The sequence below is a fragment of the Cimex lectularius genome, unplaced genomic scaffold (assembly GCF_000648675.2).
Source record: "Cimex lectularius strain Harlan isolate CLEC.00 unplaced genomic scaffold, Clec_2.1 scaffold214, whole genome shotgun sequence".
Classification (NCBI taxonomy): Eukaryota; Metazoa; Arthropoda; class Insecta; order Hemiptera; family Cimicidae; genus Cimex; species Cimex lectularius.
Window position 1 is genome coordinate 270194 of NW_019392963.1, and position 22443 is coordinate 292636.

At 33.1% G+C, this 22443-nt stretch overlaps 2 protein-coding genes across 3 annotated transcripts in view; one reads left to right on the forward strand and one right to left on the reverse strand.

The window, feature by feature from the left end:
* Positions 1-2906: 2906 nt before the first annotated feature.
* Positions 2907-5990, reverse strand: LOC106671109 (60S ribosomal protein L31). Its single transcript, XM_014401937.2, has 3 exons — positions 5872-5990; positions 3593-3817; positions 2907-3082 (listed from the first exon to the last, which is right to left on the reverse strand). The coding sequence occupies exons 2-3, from the start codon at positions 3814-3816 to the stop codon at positions 2932-2934; spliced, it is 375 nt and encodes a 124-aa protein (XP_014257423.1). The 5' UTR covers position 3817; positions 5872-5990; the 3' UTR covers positions 2907-2931.
* A 4253-nt stretch (positions 5991-10243) lies between these two features.
* Positions 10244-22443, forward strand: part of LOC106671087 (cytokine receptor) — a 31078-nt gene continuing 18878 nt past the window's right edge. The window contains exons 1-4 of one of the 2 annotated variants that reach the window (XM_014401900.2): positions 10244-10416; positions 20114-20251; positions 20434-20715; positions 20788-20917. In XM_014401900.2, the coding sequence (XP_014257386.1) occupies positions 20140-20251; positions 20434-20715; positions 20788-20917 (524 nt within the window). In that variant the 5' untranslated portion in view covers positions 10244-10416; positions 20114-20139. Of the gene's footprint in view, positions 10417-11323; positions 11472-20113; positions 20252-20433; positions 20716-20787; positions 20918-22443 lie in introns of those variants that run through there. The other variant, XM_014401899.2, reaches the window with a different exon arrangement.

Genomic DNA, 22443 nt, shown 5'->3' on the forward strand with positions numbered 1-22443 from the left:
CACTGGCTAGCTTCAGGTTGTTAATCGACCTCCATGACTTGCCAGCAGATCCTTAGCCTCCTACATAAACCTCACAGAAAGATAAAATGTCTTCTGTGGTTTCCTCTTCTTCTTGGCAGTGTTTCTTCTGTATGTACTTCCAGTTGTGCCTTTTAGGCGGCACTGCCTTGTCAGGAATATAACCAGATATCTTGATTCTGTTGCGGTTGGCCTCCAGTAATTCCTTTGTAAGTCTTGCGAATGGCCCTTCTATGCCAGGGGTATTGTTCCACCAGGTTTTGGGACTCATTAAGGATCCATTTATGGATGTATGCTTTTCTGTAACAAGGGGGTTTGGGGCCTAGAGAATCCATATTGGCTCCTTTTTTGGCCAAAATCTGCCCTCTCATTGTCTCTATGATCCCAATGCACAGTGATGTTAATGCAAGCGAACTTCTCTGATGGATCATCACACATGAAAATTTTTTATTTCTTTTAATAGTAAGTAAATGAAAAAATTGACCAACATATAAAATATATTTTATTAGAACTATTTATCATATTTCATACACATTTATCAACAACAAAGTTTTTGTTGAGACATGGAATGAAACAAGCCCTTTTTTATGCTATGATTAATTAACAACAATCCTGCAAATAAAGTTGTCCAGGCACATGGGAAAAAAACACTTCACATTCACATATTGTCTTCACTTCCTGGAAAAACAATCATGGACCCTGTGTAACCTAAATATCCTACTAACCCAACCTCTCCCTAATGCCTAGTGCGCACTGGGATTCTTTTTTGGGCTCTGTCGCAGAGCTGTGTCTGGGATTCATTTCCTTGCATCGGAGAAGCTTCGCAACAATAAATCTTGAATCTGGTGTGTTGCATTTTAATATTTTTTGAATCCCATCTTAAATGGACATGATTTCCAGAACGACAATGTTGCGGGGCGAGGAGTCTGCGACAGAGTCCAAACAAAGATTCCCAGTGTGTACTAGGCTCAACCCTACTGCCTAGCCTAACCCAACCAATTTGCGGTCCCAACATTAATGACATCCATTACTCCAAGTTAATATTGTATGGATAAAGATCAAGAAAATAGACTGGATGTGCAAAGATTTCATATCTGGTATGAGCATTGTTCATGCAAGGCATCAGTGTCTGCAACGGTTACGGCGTTTTAAAAGCGGGCGCTCAACAATGTAAGGTAAATTCAAACCCAACATACTTACATTTTTTTCAAAAACACTGGCATCACGAGGATAGTATTGTAGTTGAAACACCCTTATACAAAATTAACTTAATTTTTTTTTTAATATTCCCTTCATAAAACATGTTGCCACAAAGGAATTCATACTCAGAAAACGAGAAAAAGAATTCAGTAGTCAAGCTCTAATCCTCATAGACACCATCCCATACCATCTCTTCATAATAATCATCCCCAACATCTTAAGATAGTGGCACTATAACTTGCAAACAAAAGGTGAGATTAATTAATAATGATTTAGGCCGGCACCTCATTAGACAGAATGTGACAGAAGTTTCTGTTGCACAAGCTTACATTCAAAACACACAGCCAGCGACAGACTGGACGGAAATTCCGTAATGGAAATCTCCATTGAGCTCCATTGATACATGGCAATAGGGATGCCAAGAGAAAAGTCATACAGACAATAGAATGGTCCAAGTGATACCCTTTTCATATTCAATGGATGAATCAAATGTTTTCTCGTTCTCCATTGCTTTGTTCCCATCTCAACCCCACCTTTTTGTCATTTGTCGCTGAGAATCAAATAGATTACACTACATTTGAAAAATGGCAAAAAGGAGGGAAAATTCAAAAAGGTGGGGTTGAGATGGGAAGTCGGTCTCAGAGTGGATCAGTCACGACAGTTCAAGTGGTAGAGCAGCGGCATATTTAGCGAAGATTGTGGGTTCGAATCCCGCTTGTGACATTGCCTTTTTTTTATCTCAACCAATACCTTACAAAAAGATTAATTAATTGAAAAAAGTTATTTGGTCAATCGGACCACGAACTCTAATGGATTTATTAAGACATTATATTTGGCATAATTCAATTTATTAATCAGTTTTATAACAAGTTGTTCATCTCTGGGTCTTTTTTATCTCAACCAAAGCCTTAATTAATTGAAAAGATATTTGCAAATACCATACCCATAGCGAGCAGTTATCATATACCCTCCACTAACAACCAATTCTGTATTATGATCCCTTGAATTGTCCAAAACAATCGAAGACCTCGAATTGTCGGCTCTGAGGAAAACACTGAATATTTTTCCTTTTGTCTTCTCCACTCATTTGAACAATTACCTGGAGATTGTAAATCGAATATGCAAAAAATACCGCAAACCACTGAACTGAAGACCATTCTCAGGCAAAGAGAAGTTTTGAATTCAGGTCCTCTGACAGAGCAAAAAGTTGTTACTCATATTCATCTGATCTTCAAGCAGTTCGTATAGAGATTTGTACTCCTCAAACATTTCGGAGCTTTATGTATCGCATACTCGTGCCCAAAACCTTGCCTTATGGTAAGACCAAGTTTCATAAAGATTCAATTTGAAAGGAACTCCGATGGCATTCACAGCATATCTTATTAAACAGTCATTGCTAATAAGTGCCACATCATGCCCCACAAACTCATCATCGCACAAATAATATACATTGAGTTGGTTAGAACTACAATGAGATGGAATACATCAAAAGTTGAGTTCAGTTCATTTCCTTTCCTTGCTGACCCCAAACAGAAATTCTCACTTTCCAACCAAACATCACAACTTTTTTCATATTTATTACACACAAAAAAATTGTTTAAAATTGAGTAAACAGATGGTTCCAACCATCAGTTTACAGTTTATTTTACATTTGGGGGAAGAGGAATATTCAATAAAAACAGTCAACGATTAAAAGAAACTCTCTATTCACCCCTATTCTTGGTTAGAATCGACATTTTTTGTTTGTAATTGTTTAAAAGATGCGACAGGGACATAGGTGACAAGTGTATACAATTTGTTGGGAGAATCTTCATCGTCATTCCTCCTCCTGGCCAATCGTACTCGAACACGGTAAGGAACATTTCTGAAATGTAGAAGAAAAAACACATTGGCCATTTTGTAAAACAAATAATATAAGTGTTAGTTTGGATAAACAAAATATTCCAACAAGGCAAAAAGGTTAAACTTACTTTTTTTTAAACTCAATTGAAAGAAATATTCTTTAAAAAATTCATCATTAACTAACTATTCATACCAAAATGAAATACGACAAAATTTAAATTTACAGTATTTACACCACTTATATTGTATTTACAATAAACTGGGTGAATTTAATTTTTCTATTATTTTACACCTAAAATTAATCATTCAACCAGGCATTAACACATTCAATGTGCACTCATGGGTGTAACTACTTTTTTTAAAATAATAATTTTCTTAAGCATTATGATCTATGTCAGCTGATGCCTGCTGTTGAAAGTCCTTGAAGACTGTAGAATTCAATAAAAATTCACAATAATAATAATAATAAAAAAGAATGAAGCATATCAAGCGGAAATGACCATTATTAAACAAAATAAAACAAAAAATGTACCTAATTCCTTTACTCCAGACTTGTTTGTTGAGGTGAGTGTCTATACGCACGTCTGGAGTTCCCATCTGTTTGACAGCAAATTTCCTTATTTCTTTGATAGCACGAGGGGCACGCTTTTTAAATCCGATCCCGTGAAGCCTTTTGTGGAGGTTGATGGTGTACTCACGAGTAACCACCTCATTAATAGCAGACTTGTTTTTCTTGTCTGGTTTAACTTTGGCCATTCTAAAATATCAACAATAAATATTAAATGGAAGTTTGTAAATGTTTTAACTACCCTAAGAGAAGTATCCTCCATATTTTGGTCAGTCACATGAAAAAATAAATAAATAACAAAACTACAAGAAGTTCATCACCCCACTCAGTCCTTAAAATGAAATCTCACAAATTAGTGTAACAGTGTTAAACACGATATATTCTTTCAATTAATATTCAAATAACAAAAAAATTTAAAAAAATATTCAAAACAGCCAAAGCTGTGGTCACCTTGGATTTATAATACCACTCCCAAAGTATGAGATTGACTTTCTTCAATTAACGAATGTGTTAAATTTGAATTTTATTACCTTCAGATCTAAATATTTGTGAGATTACTGACCCATCAATCATCATGATGATAAGCAAAAAATTAAATAAATAAATAAATAAAAAAAGGACATGACTAAACTACATGTTAAACAAATATTTTTGGGGGACGTCGGCGTCAGTGGCTGCAACAGTTAAGACACAGCGCTTAATCACTGTAAGTAAAGGTCCCAGGTTCAAATGGAGCAGCATGCTCGAACCTGGCATACTTTCAAACGGGCAGGGTTTTTTTTTTTAAACACCAGCACCCTGAGGGTTGATACGACCTCTGCTGTTGTGAACCCTCGTTTAAAAATGAAGAAAAAGAAAAAACCATCCAACATACTAAACCAGCGAAGATAGATAGACCACGATTGTCAGAACAACCGGGCTATAAATTCACATCGTGAAACGTCGCTGTGGTGTGATAAACCAGTTCATTTGGTCATAACTGATGATCCTGATCCACCTATCCTCACCGTGTTGCTATACTAGAAACATTTCAGTATTTCACTATCTTCAGTGTTGGGTCTGAATAGAGAAATATCAAAATGTATCTGACAAAGTTCCATCCCGGTCCACTTGCACTCACTGTGTCAGTCTGTCAGGCGCATATTGGCATTTCGCCATCTTCAGTGTTGTGTAAACAGTGACAGACCGTATGTCTATCATACCAAACCAGCCAGGATAGACCAGATCATGGTAATAAAAGACGGTCTATATAACTTCAGATTGAGATTTCTGTGTGTAATCCATGAGCCAATAAACCTCTAATTTTGTCGATACCCATCATCCAATGAGTCGATATGTTAATAGGTCTGAATGGCAAAATTCCAAAACACTTCTGACAGAACGAACAAATTACACCTAATTGTTTAAAACAATGCTTATCATTTTCAGGGCTGGGTACTTCGAAACAAGAACAAAATTGTTAACAAATTTGTCAGTCATTCTTGAGTCTAGTCAGTTATTCTTGTCTGTTGGTGTCTTTCACGGAGTCTAGGTTAGTTCGTCAATCCATGTAAATCTCAATTTAATTTTATTGGTAAAACTTACAAAATCAATCACAACCTGTCATCGTGACTAAAATCACCAAAAGTGCAGATGCGGTTTTCTTACTTTCGGAGAATACTGAGCGTGTGACAATACTCGCTACCATCAGATCAATCTGAAGCATTTGAAACATTGAGCCTGCGGTTCCAAACGCAAACACGCATAAAGCATAAATGATCAGTTACGGTGTAGTTTTGCTATCTAACGTTCGAGTCCATTCAATAGCATACTAAAACTTTGGAACATTCGAAAAACATACGGTTCGTCTAGTTACTTGACTTGAAACGAATTCGTTCTAGGGTTTACAAAATACGAATTCGACCCGAAATTAGTTCGTCAACAGCAGTCACCCTCACTTGAAACCTGTTTTTTATTCAGTAGTAAGGTTACATGTTGCTGTTAGTAGGTTTTAGTAGGAAAACGTTAAAAAGTACAAAATCTAATATTTGCTACATTTAAAGAGATGACTGTGCGTTGTTGTTTTTGTAAGAGAATGAGTTAAGAAAAGAAAACTCCGATATGGCAGTGCGTCCGGTCATGAGGTGTCGTAGGTTAATTAACGTCCAGTCCGTGACACGAGACAACATTTATGCAGAGTCTCAAATGCATAATTTAATAAAGCGTCCGAATACGATTTCAACATAGAAACGAATCACACTTACGTCTACAGCTGTAAAGCCGGGATGTTTTCCGATGTACTTTCTAACACTATACAGTGTAAGAGACACGATGACGGACGTGTGTATGGAAGCGAGGAGATTGGGACCAGCGGTTAGGATCGACACGGGTCGGAAACATCGATAGTTTGAGGCGACCAGCGACACCCACGATATTTTTTAAATATTCAACAGCATTTTATATTCATGCGGGTTATTTTTCATTTTAAAAAATTATCCTAATTACTTAGAAATAAACTCGATTGATATTTTAACAAATGGTTTTAATTTTTAATTAACATATATTTCACCTTTCTTCTGTCTCCTTGGCACAACTGCAATTATATAACCTTATCAATTGCAAACCACAAAATAACAACATAAACGTTCTGGTTATTAAAATTATTCCATATAATTTATTGTCTATAAATCAGATCTCGTACAAAGTGATATCTGGTCCTATTTTGATGAAATTCTGAAAAATCAACGTTGTTGTGTACAAAAAATAAATTTATAAGAAATTTATCTTTTGTACAAATCCACAGCACACAGCTTTGAGACTGCATAAGTTGAAAACTAACTAATTCACTAATTAATCAAATTAGAAGTAGTTAAACGGTCGTGAAAAAAAAATAGTTGGTTACAGTTAGGGATTTTTATGTATTAAAAAAGTCAAAATATGTACATGCTTATACATATAAATTAAGTTATACCTATGTTTTACTTGGTCCTATTAAACAGAGCAATTGAATTATTATGTTTTGTACAAAGTATGTTTGAGTTGAAAAATTAGTGTCACGTGTGGGACTTGAACCAATTTTGGATCAGTATCCCGGCGCTTTTACCACTTGTGCAACCTTGGTGAAAACGGTATAAGCGCCGGGGTACTGATCCGGAATTCGGTTCGAGTCCCGCTTGTGACTAATTTATCAACTCAACCATACTTTGCATAAAATATCAATTCATTATATATTAATGTTTTGATGCAAGAAACCAAGTTAAAAATTTTTTTTTTAAATATAAAACTTACAAACTAATATATGTTCAATACAAGAGAAGAATATCCTGAATTTTAATGTAATTAATAAATTTTATGGTCAAATTTTGTGATATAATTTGTTGATGGATGTTTAACATATGGTCAAGTTAATAAATACTCCAGATACTCCTCTAAATACTTTTTATCTAAGGTTTTTGGTTGAAATGAAAAAGTGTCATGAATGTGATTCGAACCCACGACCTTGGGCTAAATACGCTGCGCCGCTTCTCTAACCACTTGAGCTATTGAGACTTCGGTCCACCGGGACACCAACGCCTCATCTCAACCTACAACCGTTCGAATTTTCCCTCTTTTTACCATATTTTCAAATGTGCAATTAGGATTAGATTCTCAGTGATTTATGAAGTGGCCACGGGGAGCTATTAGTGAAGTAATTACTTCATTTTAATTATTAAATTAATCCATATTTGCTTAGTGGTCATAATTGACAATATTAATTATTCCAATGAATTGTACTTGTTATCTAAGGTTTTTGATTGAGATGAGGTTGTCCGAGGGGATCGAAGTCACAATAGCTCAAGTGGTTAGAGAAGCAGTGTATTGAGGAGAACGGCATGGGTTCGAATCCCCTTCGTGACACTAATATTTCAACCCAACCAAAAACCTAAGATTAAAAAAAATAATTAATTGGAATAATTATTACGGAAATATAAAATAGAATACAATATACACACAAAAAATGAAATTTAGACATCCCAAAATGAACATGACTGTAGCAGTACTGTTGAAGCAATAATCTTTATTTATTTTATAAATATTTACATCATAGTTATCAACTTCCTTCACTCTAATTGAAATACCTGGAAATTTCAATTTGTATTTTTTCCTTTATGAGACTGTTTTGTATGACATGAAACCTATGCCTGCCTGCTTTTAATTTATCTTTTATAAGTCGTATAAATATATAACTATGCACTATATATTTATTATATGCACTATATATTTTATTCTGTCAAATTAACCATTTTTAATTTGAAATTAACCCTTTTTTTTGGAGTAAATTAACCCATCTTCATCTCAAATTAGCCCTTTTTACCTTCATATATACATACTAATATTTTTTTAATATGATAGTAACCCTTTTTAGCTTCATACATATTAATTCCATTATGTTTAGTGGTCTAATTGACCAAATTACTTCATTCAATTGATTATTCTTTTTATGTAAGGTTTTGGTTGAAATTAAAAAGAATAATTAATTGAAATATGTAATAATCTTTTTTACTATGAAAGTTACCATTTAAAACTTCATATTAACCTTTTTTTAAATGTCAAATTTACCCTTTTTAACTTCATATTAACTTTATTTAACAAGAAAATGACCATTTAAAACTTTATATTAACATTTTTAAATTTCAAATTAACTCTTTTTAACTTCATATATACATATTATCTTATTATCTTTTGTTTAATACGAAAGTTACCATTTATAATTTCATATTAACCTTTTTTTAAATGTCAAATTAACCTTTTTTAACTTCAGATTAACGTTTTTTAATATGAAAATGACCATTTAAAACTTTATATTAACATTTTTTAATTTCAAGTTAACCCTTTTTAACTTCATACATACATATTAATCTTTTTTTAATACGAAAGTTACCATTTATAATTTATATAAACATTTTTTAATTTCAAATTAACCATTTTTAACTAAATATTAACTTTTTTAAATTTCCAATTAACCCTTTTAAATTCAAATAGTTAAAAATTAAAATAAATTCAAGTAGCTTTACATAAAAACGAACAAAAAGAGATTGACTATTCAAAGATTACGAAATCCAATTGTAAACACAAGTGTGAGATTTTATCTGTTTTATTTACTTCTAAACCTTTAAAATGGACCAAATATTGTGGTAAGATAATCAATGGAGGATTGTCTAAGATACAATTAAAAATAAGGGTGGTCACTTTTTTGTTTCTCAGTATATCTATCTATTATGATAAAGAAATATGTAAAAAAGTTAATTGCCAAGCTGTGGGCTGGGGTGAAAAAATAACAATAGATCCATTCCTTATATTTCATTTGGGTGTGTATGTTTCTGATAATAATCAGGTTATTTACATTTTTCTTTTCATAACTGTATATTATATAAATCTTGTCATGTTATTATCAGGGCAGGAAAAACAAAATACACTGACAGGCAAAAAATTCCACCCACTTGTAATATAACATGATTTGTATATATATTTTTATATATTAATCAAAGTTTCACGTTTTTTAGTGTTTAATAATTGATTCTTTCTCTTCAAAAGCAAAAAAAAAAAAATTGCTAAGGAAAAACAATTAAAATTAATTAAAAAAAAGATGGACAGGTAAAATTTGTTTTATTTTTGTTTTAGATATTTAATTAACTTTTCAATATCATCCTCTTGCCTTAATTACATCTCAAAGATGCCTCGGCAGGACCCAGTTTCTCGAAAACATCTTACAGCGTCTCGCAGTGTTTTTCAGGGAACTCCGATGGCAATAGCCGCATACCTGATGGAACATCCTCACCATTAAGTGGCGTTTTTAAGTTTAAAAATTGAAGTTAAGAAAGCAAAGCTGAAAACTAAACAGTTTATTGCTTCAGATTACAAATGAGACTGAATAAACATCTTAAATTCCGTAAAAAGTAAATATGGAAAAATCCTTAATCCTTGTTTCGGATAAAGGATTAAGGGTATTTACCCCTAATTGATATTCAAAATTTAAAACATTGCATAAATAAATGTTTATTGGTAAAAACAATGAGACAAATTAAGGGAACAATTTTCTTTAAGGAGAAAATGATAAAAAATCAATTGGGCGGATTTTTTTTTTTTTTATGGCTTTATGTTCTATGCATATTAGCCAATGACAGACAATATGTTATGTTTTTTTTTGGAGGGGGAAGGGTATCGTGAAAAAAATGCGAGGGCGGGAATTGAACCCACGACCGCCGGGTCTATGGAGATGTCCGAAGCGTCCTATCATACCAGTGTGAAAAGCTAAGCAAATAAAAACAAACGAAAAACAAAGCTTCTTAGCACTTTGTGAATATTTTGTATATATGTTTGATGAAATGTTTGTTTTGAGATATCGCCTGTCGGACGGAATCGAAAAATGGCGCATTTTGTGTCGATGGGGGGGGGCGCCGTACTTTTACACTTTCTTTCATTTGAAAGTGTTTGCCAGAATTAGTTTAAATAATAAATATATAATGTTAATTTCAAAAACTGAGCTTTTATGATTTTTAAATTGAATTTCTGATGGTAATTTTATAGTTTTGCACCTCGTCGATTTCGAGTCGTCGTCGGAGGGGAGGATAGACGCGTCCGGGCAACACTGCGTTTCTGGTTAAAAGATGTAATGACGCCATTTGACTATTTGAGAATTGGACAAATGAGAAATTAACCCTCGGATTGGGCCATCGAAACTCTTCCCAGAGTCTCCACGAGTTGTAAAAGGCCGACGGTCGCCAATTACGCGTGACATTATGTTGGATAGTGCACTTAAATTATTAAAGGTAAGTGGTTGAGTTCCGTTTTCCCGTGGAAAGACACCGACCGCACGGCCCGAGTCGTGCCAGTGGAGAAATCCCCAACGTTCACCAATACGTCCTTTAAATTGAACAAAAAAAGGGCCGAGCGTTCCAAATCCGATTTTCCTACCAAAAAAAATCCGTTCTCGCCTTTTGGACGGCAATTAAATTCTATTAAAAAAAAACTTCGGTCACGATATAACCAAAATCTGTCGTTTTGTTTCCCATCAAATTGAATTAACTTTTGTTTACGTTTTTGTTCATTTAATTTCGAGAGATCAGATTTTTTGTTTTAACGTCCTGCCAGGGATTTCGAGATATATATATTTTTTTAAAGATAAAAACGAGAAAGAGATCGGTCCATTGTTGTGATTGCGACCCTGGTATACATAACAATTTCCATATTTCAATAAGAACGATTCGATAGGTTGAACGATTCTTGAAATGTTACAAGGAAATATTATTTGTGTACTTTAAATTGAATAATTTCCTTCGTTCTTTAACGTCTTCCTTTTTATTTTATTATCCATTTTATGATAATCGCCCGTTCTCCCCATAAAAAGTCGATATATTTTTTTTTGCCTAGACAGTATAATTTGTTATTCGAATCTACGAATATTGTTCCTAACGGAATGCCGACGATTGCACGGGTCGCCCGTTGCATTTTTTCCCCCAGTTTTTAATATTGACGTTCGTTGTGTTTATCTCGCTCTGCCCCGGCGAACGGTCGAGATAAAAGCGTTTTTTTCCTCTCTCCTTTTTTTTCTCTTCTTTTTAATTGTTAAGGATAATTCTTAAGATTGTATGGATGAAAATTTATTGCCTTCTCCGCTCGTTAAATCAAGAGATTACAGACCTTTGTTCTGATCGCAAAACTGTTCCGATGCAGTTCATGTCGACGCGCGTGCACATCTCGCCCCCTTTTTGTTGTTTTTCTTTTTCCCCCCAAAAATTACAGCCTTCCTTTTTTGACAAAGCGGCCTGATTTGAAATTTCGGAATAAATGTTCCCGAGTGACGTGAACGGACTGTCAATTCACAGTAAGAACATCTGTAAATGTATTGTTTTTGCACAACATTATGCACAAATGTGCTTGACATCTTTGTTTGACCATATAAAATGCAATACAAAAAATTATTCATACTCTTGGTTTAGGATTTTCTTCTTTAATTTCATTTTGTAACTAACCCTTTTCTACACTCACAGATAAAAAACAGGACACTTTTATTCATTTATTTTCTATAATAACTAGGTGTTATCATTCCCATTAAAACAGAAAACATTAAATTTTAACTCAACATTAAAAATTACACTATCTCAAAAGGTTGAAGGCTTTTTTTCAAATTCAACTTTCTTTTTTATGTTAACTTTACTGATGTAGGGCTTTGTATGGGCAGATTAAAGACTACATGTTTTAATGGTATTAAGAACCGTTTGAGGTGTTAACACGAATGTCATCCTTTTGAAGATTTAGGGCACTAGTAGAAGACTCACATTTCACAATTTAAAGAATCACCATTGGTTAATACACTGATGGACAAAATAAAAATGTAAAACAAAACTTGTTTGTCCACTTTAATACCGAGTATTTCCACCTCAGGCACGAATTGTGTCTGTTAAATGCCTTTGCATTCCTTGTTATTGTAAAAGATTTCTGATAAAATTCTGAGAAATTCTTTTCCATTTATCAAGAACAGCCGTTACCAACTCTTCTGGGGTGTTAGGCCCTGGGTTTCGCCATCATACTCGTTTAAGTTGGTCCCAAATGTGTTTGATTGGGTCCAAATCTGGACTTCGAGCTGGCCATACCAAGCAGCCAATTCCATCCACAATATGTGCTCTATGGGGCCTGGCATTAGCAATAATACTTGCACAACAACCGATTCGGTACAAGCGTCCAAGGAAATGCCACCCCCAGAACATCAATGACCTGAGGAAACTTATGGAATGGGACATACCTTTTCCCTGACTGTCTCCATATGAAATTAGGCCCATCTGAAGATTTGAGGCCAACTCTCATCTCATCTTTAAAGAGAACTCATTCACAATCTTCCATGTTCCAATGCAACTTGAAACCTGGCCATTTTCTGAGCTATGGTAAGAAGAGGTCCACGAGCTGGATGTCGGGCCATGAGGTTATTTTCATTGAGTCTTCTTCATACAGTCTTAGAGGAAATCAAAACATTTCGGACCTACCTTATCAGATTTCTTATCACATTTCCTGTAATGCGGTGGTTTCGTAGAGCCTGATGATGGTTGAAACTATTGTCTGTCTCATCTGGAGACCTAGGTCGACCCTGTCCTGACCTTATAGTGTGAAGCCCTGTTTTTCTGAAGCGCCAAAGAACACTTTCTATCATAGAGTGATTTATATTCAATATCTTTGGCTGTATCTTTCCTCTAATAATTTTTTGACCCTGATACTGTCATATTCTCTAAAATAGCTGACTGGGACCATTAAAAGAGTAAGAATAAGAATGATATCATATGAAATCAACGAACGAAAAAGATTAACCGAAAGCGATCTTTAGGCGTAGAATGGCAGGGTGTAATGCTACTTTCTGTGCAAATGGGATTTATCAGTACAAAATTAAACAAAGGAAGTAAACAAAGCATTATTTATTGTTTATTTTGACTACTATAGCTCTAATTACCAATAACTAATGTTTAAAGATAGTGGATTTAATTGTAAACTAAATAAATTGATTGATGCGTTAAATTTGTCACTGTAGTTGACTTGAAACATAAACCCAACATTAATTACTTGTTTACATTTATAGTGTTACTCTTCCTTATTTTTTCTTAAAAAGATGGTTTTATAGCAGTTTAGGGCCAAAGAAAGTCTGGCTCAGGGAGAACTGCGATGTATGATAGTTTTATTGCTCTTAGCATACTAAGGAATTGTCATTTAAAAGCTTCCTCAATAAGTTGTGATAACCAATGTCAGGATTAAGGTGTGGAGACTGGGGTAGAAGTAGACTGTAGGCAGACGAAAAATTAACTTCTGTATTAAAAATTAATAACTACAGGAGTGGAGGGTTTACGGGAAACAGACTCATCAAATATTACAATCAACCCTTTTATATACCCTGGTGGGAGGCCTAGGAGGGATTTAACAATGGTGGGAATGAAGGATGTTGTTAAAGTCCTTATATTGGGAAGTCGGTACAAGGGGAAAAGCTTTTAAAATAAAATATTTAGGAATAATTGGAATAAGGGATATTACAAAGTAGTCAACTCCAAACGGTCTGAAATGTAAGGGTGAGCACTACAAAAGTGAAGGCTTTGTGATAATAGCCTAGTCTCTAGATGTCCCGAATTAGGTTCTTTACAGAGAGGCATCAAGTAGAAAGGAGACTTTGCAAATCAGCAGCACACTTGGACACTTAAACGATGGCGTGCTGTTCTCTTCACAGATGAGTGCCAGTTTGGTTTGTGGCAATCATATGACCGGGACCGTGTGCGGAGAAGATGTGGAGGACACATCGCTTCATGTGCCATGCATGAGAAAAGCTTTTACAAAGACAGTCACATTTATGGGGAGAAATTGACATTGCCCCTACCAAACTGATTTTCGTTCAGAATGGATCTTTGCACTAAGATTGAGGAAGTTCTTCTGGAAGATGTGGCCCCCAATAGCTCCATTTATTGGGGACAACTTTGTGTTAGTGCATGATAATACTTGACCGCATGTAGGACAAGTCATTCATTAATTGGAGGATATCGTATTAGCACAATGAATTAGCCTATTCTGACATGAATCCCATATTACACTTATGGGCCATGATAAAGAGTCGGGTCTTCATTGAACCGCTTCAAACTGTTCTGTTGAAGAATGAGATTCTGTTTTATAAGAGATCCGATCACTTATTTACTTGTTGACTAAGAGACTTAAGACTATAGGGCTTCTCGCATGGCTAGAGGAGGTAATACACGTTATTAAGACCAGAACTAGGAAATAGATTGTTAATTAAATTTTAATCAATCACTAAACGATTTTCCGATGTTTTGGTGAAATTTCTTTCAAACAATCATAACTAAGTAATTTTTATTTAAACTCTTGACCTTCAGATCTTGGTTCATTTGGTTTACGTTAAAATAAATAAGTTGTAATTAATGTAACGATAAACATACATATAGTTTGAAATAAACAACAAAATACGAGTTTTTTTTTCTGAGTATTTATGCAATAAATTAATATTCCTACAGTTAGTAAAAATAGCCAGCTTACAGCATCCGTAATTCATGTGGAGATTGAAATCAATGGTAAAAAAAGTTGGGAAAATAATTTTTATATAACGTTAAACAATAAATTTGTATCGAATTCACATGGAAAACTTTTTTTTAAAACTGTTTCTAAAGTTTTAATAACATGAAAGTTTATAATTAACAGAACACATAACAAAAAGTCTGCATACAATGCAAAACTTGTGACAAATTAATTAACATGTGAAATTAATAATCAGTGGGGCCTCCTTTACTTATGATGACCACTTCACGAAATTGGTTTTTCCTTAGTGATACTATTTTTTTTGGTTACACCAAAACCAGATTTTTCCATTCTTCTTTGAATCAGGTGTTGTTTATTTTTTTATGCCGCAAGTTTTCAGTCTTCTCTTCATTTCTTCCCAGAAATGTTTGATGGGGTTAAAATCCGCTGATTATGATGATGTTTTTAGTGGCATGGTTTGTGACCACTCTTTTGTTTTCTTAGCACGATGTTTATTATGTATATAAGGTCATTATTTTGTTGGAAAAACAATTTGCAAGAAGTCTAAATTTCTGGGCACTGCACTTTTTATTTTATCTAAGAATGCATGAATAAACATATTGTCCCATCCTTACAATAATTTTTAATTGACCAACCCATGATTACACCATTATCACTACCCCACCATGCTTCACCATCGCATATATCTTTTTTAATTTTATAGCTTCATTTTTTATTCCCTACACTCTAAATTTCCCATTAAAACAGAAAACATTAAATTTTCACTCATCACTAAAAATTACACTATCTCGAAAGGTTGAAGGCTTGTTTATATACAATTTTGCCAATTCAACTTTCTTTTTTATGTTAATTTTACTGATGTAGGACTTTTTACAGGCAGATTAAGGACCACATCTTTTAATGGTATTACAAACAGTTTGAGGTGTTACATGAATGTTATCCCTTCGAAGATTATTCGACTAGTAGAAGACTCACATTTCACATTTTGAAGAATCATTTTATCATGAATTCTCTCTAATTTCTTCTTTGGCAGCTCTGATCGGTACTTACTTTCCAAAGTTTCATTAGTTTCCAGATGATAGTTTGTATGTTGATCAACTTTTGTGAAAAAATTTTGCATTTTCAAGTAACAATTTTCCAAGATGCGGTGTATCAACCACCTAATTTTGACTGGCACCTCCATTAGAATAAAATATTTATCAAATTGATTCATAAGCATTACTAACTAAATTTTAAAATAACAGGATTTAAGAATGTTTTACGATTTTTAAAAAGGGATTGAACCAAAGGTGTATTCAAACTTATTTTGCATAGAAACACATCTATTTAACATTGTTGAATTAAAAAAATGATAATATCCATTCTTCAATCCATAAATAATACTGGGTTCAACANTATATTAAAAATTTTTAGGGGTGTATGTAGACTTCTTTTCCTTACTGTATATAAAGTAATATCCTAGAAAGTTTTACCAAATTCATATTTCCCTCTCCATAAAAAACGAGATCTAAACATTGGAAATTACAGAAATACATCATTTAAGGACTGGGTCAAAATTATTTTTCATCTGGTTTTTTTAACGGGTAAAATATGGCAAAAAATAATAAAGTAATCAATAAGTTTCAAGCTGGTTTCGGTTCTGGGGTTGTTCCACAATTGAGGAAAATTTTAAATTTTGTACTGTACTAGAGTTAAAAATGCAACAAAAGCAGCAGGTTTTCTTTAATTAAAATTTTTTAAATAGATTTAGATCTGCATTTGATTGTGTGAATTGAAATTCGTTTTACTGTAAATCGCACCCTTTAAGGATATCGAATAAATTCAAGAGAACCGTCCGTTTATTCTGTTACAAAGTCTGTGTGAACAGGAATTAGTGTTACCAAACGTTTCATGACTAACAGAGGTGTGAGACAGGGATGTGTTGTGTCACCAATTCTCTTTTCACTTTTTCTTAATGGTTTGCATAATCTCCTTGGGGGGGGGGCATAATATTATATATTATAATANAAAATATATAATATAATTATATTATATTCCTTTTTTGACACTTCTTGTATGCCATCGACATTGCTACTGAACCAAGTGTCTTGCAAGGGATGATTAATGAATTAAAGAAGTATTGTGCTGTTAGAATAAAAATTAATCTCTGCAATTTCAAAATTCCAAGATTGTAGTGTTTAAAAGGGGAGGAAAATTAGTAAGAAGAGAGAGATAGACATTGGGGGGGGGGAAGGTATAGAGGTGGTTAATATGTACTTACAAATATTTAGGGGCGACACTAACTTCACAACTCGGTTTTAGAGATCACTTAAAGGAAAAATTAAATATAGTTTAGTTTCATGTCTACTTATGTGAGCTTTATTAAAAAGTCCCATTATGTTCTAAGGATAATGTTTTTTAAGCAGTTGTAAGGGCTATTTTATGATAACAAACACAGTTGTGGGTTTTTTTAGGAACTTGAAAAGTTAAATGAATTTTCGATAAAGAAATTATTCACCCTACCTAAAATAGTTTCATTGTTTACCTGAATTGATTCAGTATATTTTAACCACCCCATAAATATTGATGTTCAGTATATTAAAAAAAGTACTAACTTACCATAAAATTAAAGAAGAAAATGTAAAATAAAAGAATAATTTTACTTCATATATTTAAAACCACCACCTTGAATGAGAATGTTAAAAAATTAACAAAAACAATCATTTCATACTTGTCTATTTCATACCACGTTTTCACATTATATTTATTTTTGTCCTTTCTGTAAATATTCCTTGGTATTCACAAGAATTTTTAAAAATTAAAGGTTGCATGTAAAACGCTTAATTAATTTAAATTGTGTATCAACACACTGCTTTTATGAAAGGCTACATTTTAGTCGTAATCATTGTGTTAAACCCTAGAAGTTACTGCATATTCAAAGTACGCATACATTATTTTTCCAATTTTTATATATTTCATTGATGATTTTGATATTGTTTGCAAACATTCTGTCAATACATCATTTTTTGTTTAAATATTAGAATGTACTTTAGTGAAGATTTTAAATCTTGGTTAACTACAAACTATTTTATGATGGGGGTGCAGTTGTGATTACTTCCATCCTGCATCATTTGCTCACGCGTGTAGTAATGCTATAATAGATGGGATGATTCAATTTTTCTTCTTCTTCTGTCATTAGGATTTGATGTACGCCTCTGAGCTTTACTCTCTTCTAAACAATTTTATTTCTTTTTGCTCACTTTTGCAACTACGTGCTATGGAAGTTTTTACAGATAGACCTGCCAGTTCACATTTATAATTAATCACTAAAGAGCATTAGTATTTTTTTTTTAAATGTGTTTTTAATAAGTTAAAATTGTCTGTTTCTTTGTCAGTCATAAATTTAGGCATTTTGCCCTCTTCAAATGGTGAGTTTGTAGGAATTTTTTTTTCTAATTTAAAAATTGTTATATTGCCCATTGAATGACTGGACTGAAAATACAAATAATCCATCGTAAGACAACAGAACAATGCCGACTTAACCATTGGTTAGAACTTTTTTTTAAATTTGACAAACTAAAAAAAAGGACATGAATGACCAAGTAACATCCAGAGCAGCCAATTGAATGTGGTGAAATGCTGAAACATACCTGCCAGACAAAACAGCTAGATAAACGTCTGATCAGAAACAACTGCACCATAGATGTTGGTTCAAACCTGTTTGATCAGTAGTCTCTGTTTACCATATCTAACATTGCTGGCTTTGATCACTGGGCTATTTTTAGTTGTCAGTTGGGAGTTAGCAGCTAACTGGACTAAATGATGCCCACATCACTTAACTAAATGATGATACTCATGTGCTAGACAAAAATGATCAGAAACGACTAGACTACAGATAAAAAATTTGTGCTCGATAACCTCCATTTGTCCTGATTTGTCTAATATTGCTGGTTTTTAATATGGTCATTTCATATCTTAGTGGTCTAGGTGTCATGCTATCTGGAAAATATAGCACCTAGATCTCCAAACTATATTTGGCAAAATGAGAATGGACATAAACGATCAGGAACTACCTTAGTAAAAGTTAATCACCCTGCAGACTTCAACAAGAAATTTCATGATAAAATTAATTCCTTAAGGAAAGATTAAAAGAAACAACATTATTTTTTCATATAGTTTTCACTTCTACCCAATGAGCTAGATTAATTAGTAAAGTAATTTCAACTATACATGGCAATGCTTATCATGGTATCATGGATGATAAAAATTTTTTTTTTTCAAATTATTCTCAATAATTCCTTGGGTCCCTGGGATTTGAACCCAGAACCACTAGCATAGAAATTCAAACCATATGTAAATACCCTATTATTTACAGACCTAATATATTCACTGATTTATTTCAGATTAGTCAGTTAGTTTATTTAATACCGTGTGTGTGTGTAGAGATTAGTGACAGTTAATCGATAGTTATTCAGATATCGTGAGATGTGGTCGGGTGTGATGTAGGTTTCAGAAAAGGCAGGTTTCAGTTGGCACGATAAAGAAAATGTTTTTCTGAAACCTACATCACACCCGACCGCATCTCACGATATCTGAATAATTATTAATACCATTATATTTCGTGGTCCTATTGACCAAATAACTTTTTTTAATGAATTAATCTTTATGTAAGGTATTGGTTGAAATGAAAAAGTGTCAAGAGAAGGATTCAAACCCACAACCTTCGGTTCAATACGCCGCTGCTCTACCCCATGAGCTATCGTGACTTCGATCCACTCGGACACCAACTTCCCATCTCAGCCTACCTTTCGAATTTTCCCTCTTCAACCTTCAAATGTCGTGTAATTAGCATTCGATTCTCGGCGACAAATGAAATGGCCACGGAGAGCTTTAGTTAAGAATATACTTCATTTTACTTATTAAATCCATTATATTCGTGGTCCGATTGACCAAATAAATTCTTTCAATTAATCTTTATGTAAGGTTTTTGGTTGAAATGAAAAAGCTAGTGCCATGAGCAGGATTCGAACCCACGACCTTTGGCTAGATACGCTGCTGCTCTACCCTTGAGCTATCGTGACTTCGATCCACTTGGAATTTATTTAACATATAATGTGATACATATATTGTAAAATGTAAATGCAAAGGATAATGTCAAGGATCTTTATGCTTCCTAGTGGAAAAGAACTTTAAATATATTTACAAGAATTATTAATTTGGCCTAAATAAATGAATAAATAGTGGAGAATAATTTATTTAGAAAAAAATCCCTTGCAACAGAATAAAAATAAATTTTTTACAACAAGCTTAGAACTCAGCCATTGTTTGATTAGACTATTATTACAATTTCTAAGCTAAATACTAATTTACTTTAATAAGTAGATGAATACAATAAATAATTTAATAAATATATAGATAAGTGTGTTAATAACTAAATGTATAAATAAACAGCCTTATATTCTATTATTCTAGGTTGGTGGTTGCTAGGAGGAGGTGGTATGGAGGTCACAAACTACTGCTTCTTAGTTGTTTTCCTCCTGCATCATGCTGTTTTTTCTTTAGCTACTTCGGAAAATTTAACTTGTGGACCAGGATTAAGCACACCTGGATGTAAGTTTTATTATTTGTATTTCACACTAAATTTGTATTGAATTGAATTGTTCTTTAGATGGTAATTTATTTATTTTCAAAATTCACTTCATTTTAAAACAAATTATGTTAAAAATTGGTTCGATTGTACAGTTTAGATAGTCAAAAGTTGCTGTTTCATACCATGACAAAACATTTCACAGATACGTTCCCTAAAGGAGACATTACGTTGGAATATGGTTCAGCTTTAGAGATATACTGTATTCTTAATCCGGATAGGAAAGAAAATGCCTCGTCTCTATCGTTTACCGTTAATGGTACCACCATTCCTCAGAGTGCTTATAAAATAGTCAATAGAACTACGCTGAAACTCTATTTTAAGAAACATCCACCGGGTCGCTATGTCTACCATTGTTTGCTCGATTCGATTGATGACCCTTCCAGCAAAAACCGAGCTGTATGCCTCAACGTTGTACATGTCGGTTGTAAGTATTTATACACTTCAATTCATATTTATCAATAGATTTAAAGTAATGATTTATTACTTATTATTTCAGATAAACCAAAAGAAGTATCCAATTTTTCATGCATTTCTCAGAATTGGGAAAACATGAATTGCACATGGGATCCTCCAAATAATAGTGTTCCAACTTATTATGAATTGAGATTTTATCTAAAAGGCGATCGGTAAGTTAAAGCCTGATTTTGACATATTTCTATTGATAAAATTTTTTGCATGTAAGTAGCTTACTTAATGATTTTTCATTACTCTAATCTTGTTTGATGAACTTTCTTTTTATTAATTGTCACATTTCAAAATGATATAGTGATTCATTTCAAAGTATTATAATATTAAATCTAATATCTATAAATAAGAAAACAAATCTTTACCTCCTATTACGGATAGATTTGGTACAGTAGATGTAATGAACCGGGTTTATAATATATCCACAATAAAAGAAATAATAACACAAACAAGTATAATTAATACAAACAAACAATTATATTTACTGAAAACAACCCCACAAATATATTGGCAAAACTTTGATACACAAAAAATGCAATATTTACAAGACAATAATTCTCACAAACTTACTGCTATCATAATGGCAATAGTCAACTTAATTATTTTTAAGTTAACAAATCGTAACATCTCTCCCTACCACCTGGAGAGGAAGAAAAAAGAAAGAAAGGAAGTTTACTTTCTTTTTCTTCGAAGACAATTTTACTTATATATGCATATGTACTATAGCTATAACTTATTTGACTTAAAAAGAAATGAACAAAATTTCAAACTAAGCACACAATTGATTATAAAAAAACGAAAATTCTGTGGTTAAATCTATGGGATGTCCAGAGGCATGCTCTCGTACTAGTTTTTATCTGTGACAGCACACACATTTGCGACTTTTGTAAGCCTAATTTCTACATTATAATGGCTTAAAAGTAAGCTCCTTCTAAGGACTTTTTGGTTTTTACATTTCATCATTTATTAATAAATACCATTGGATTATGATGACTGTAGATAGTGGAGACTCGGAAGAATTTGCATAAATTTTGAAGTGTTGTATTGACAAGATACAGCTAGAAACACCTGTTCTATGGTAGAATAATTCTTCTGGGAACCAACAAATTTCTTTGAAAAATAACATATTGGGTCATAAATACTTTTACTATCTTCTGGTATTAACACACCACAGACTTGTTTGTCACTTGCATCCAAAGCCAGTTTAAAAGGCTTCTTTAAATTTGAGGCCAGCAGAACAAGGTCAACTACTTAATATGGATTTTAATTGATTATAGGAATTATTGAAATCATCAGACTACTTGTAGTAAACTGAATTTTTCTTTAACAAACAGATAAGAGGTTCTGTTACAGTTGAAAAGATTTTACAAAATTTCCTATAATAACCAGTCATACATAGAAATGCATTGTCTTTTTGTTTTCAGGAATAGGGAATTCTAAGATCACTTTGATTTTTAAGTTGTTTGGCCTCTCTTGTCCTTTCCATATCACATGTCCTTAGTATCTTGCAAGTGCACACACAAATTCACTTTTTCCTAAGTTGATCTTTAGCCTTGCCTCTGTTAGGTGGTCAAAAAGCATTTTAATGGATTTCAAATATTCACCCCATTCATGATGGTATAAGACATTGTTGTAACTATCGTAGCCACCAATCTTTTTGATGACAAAGTTCATCAAATGCTGGAAA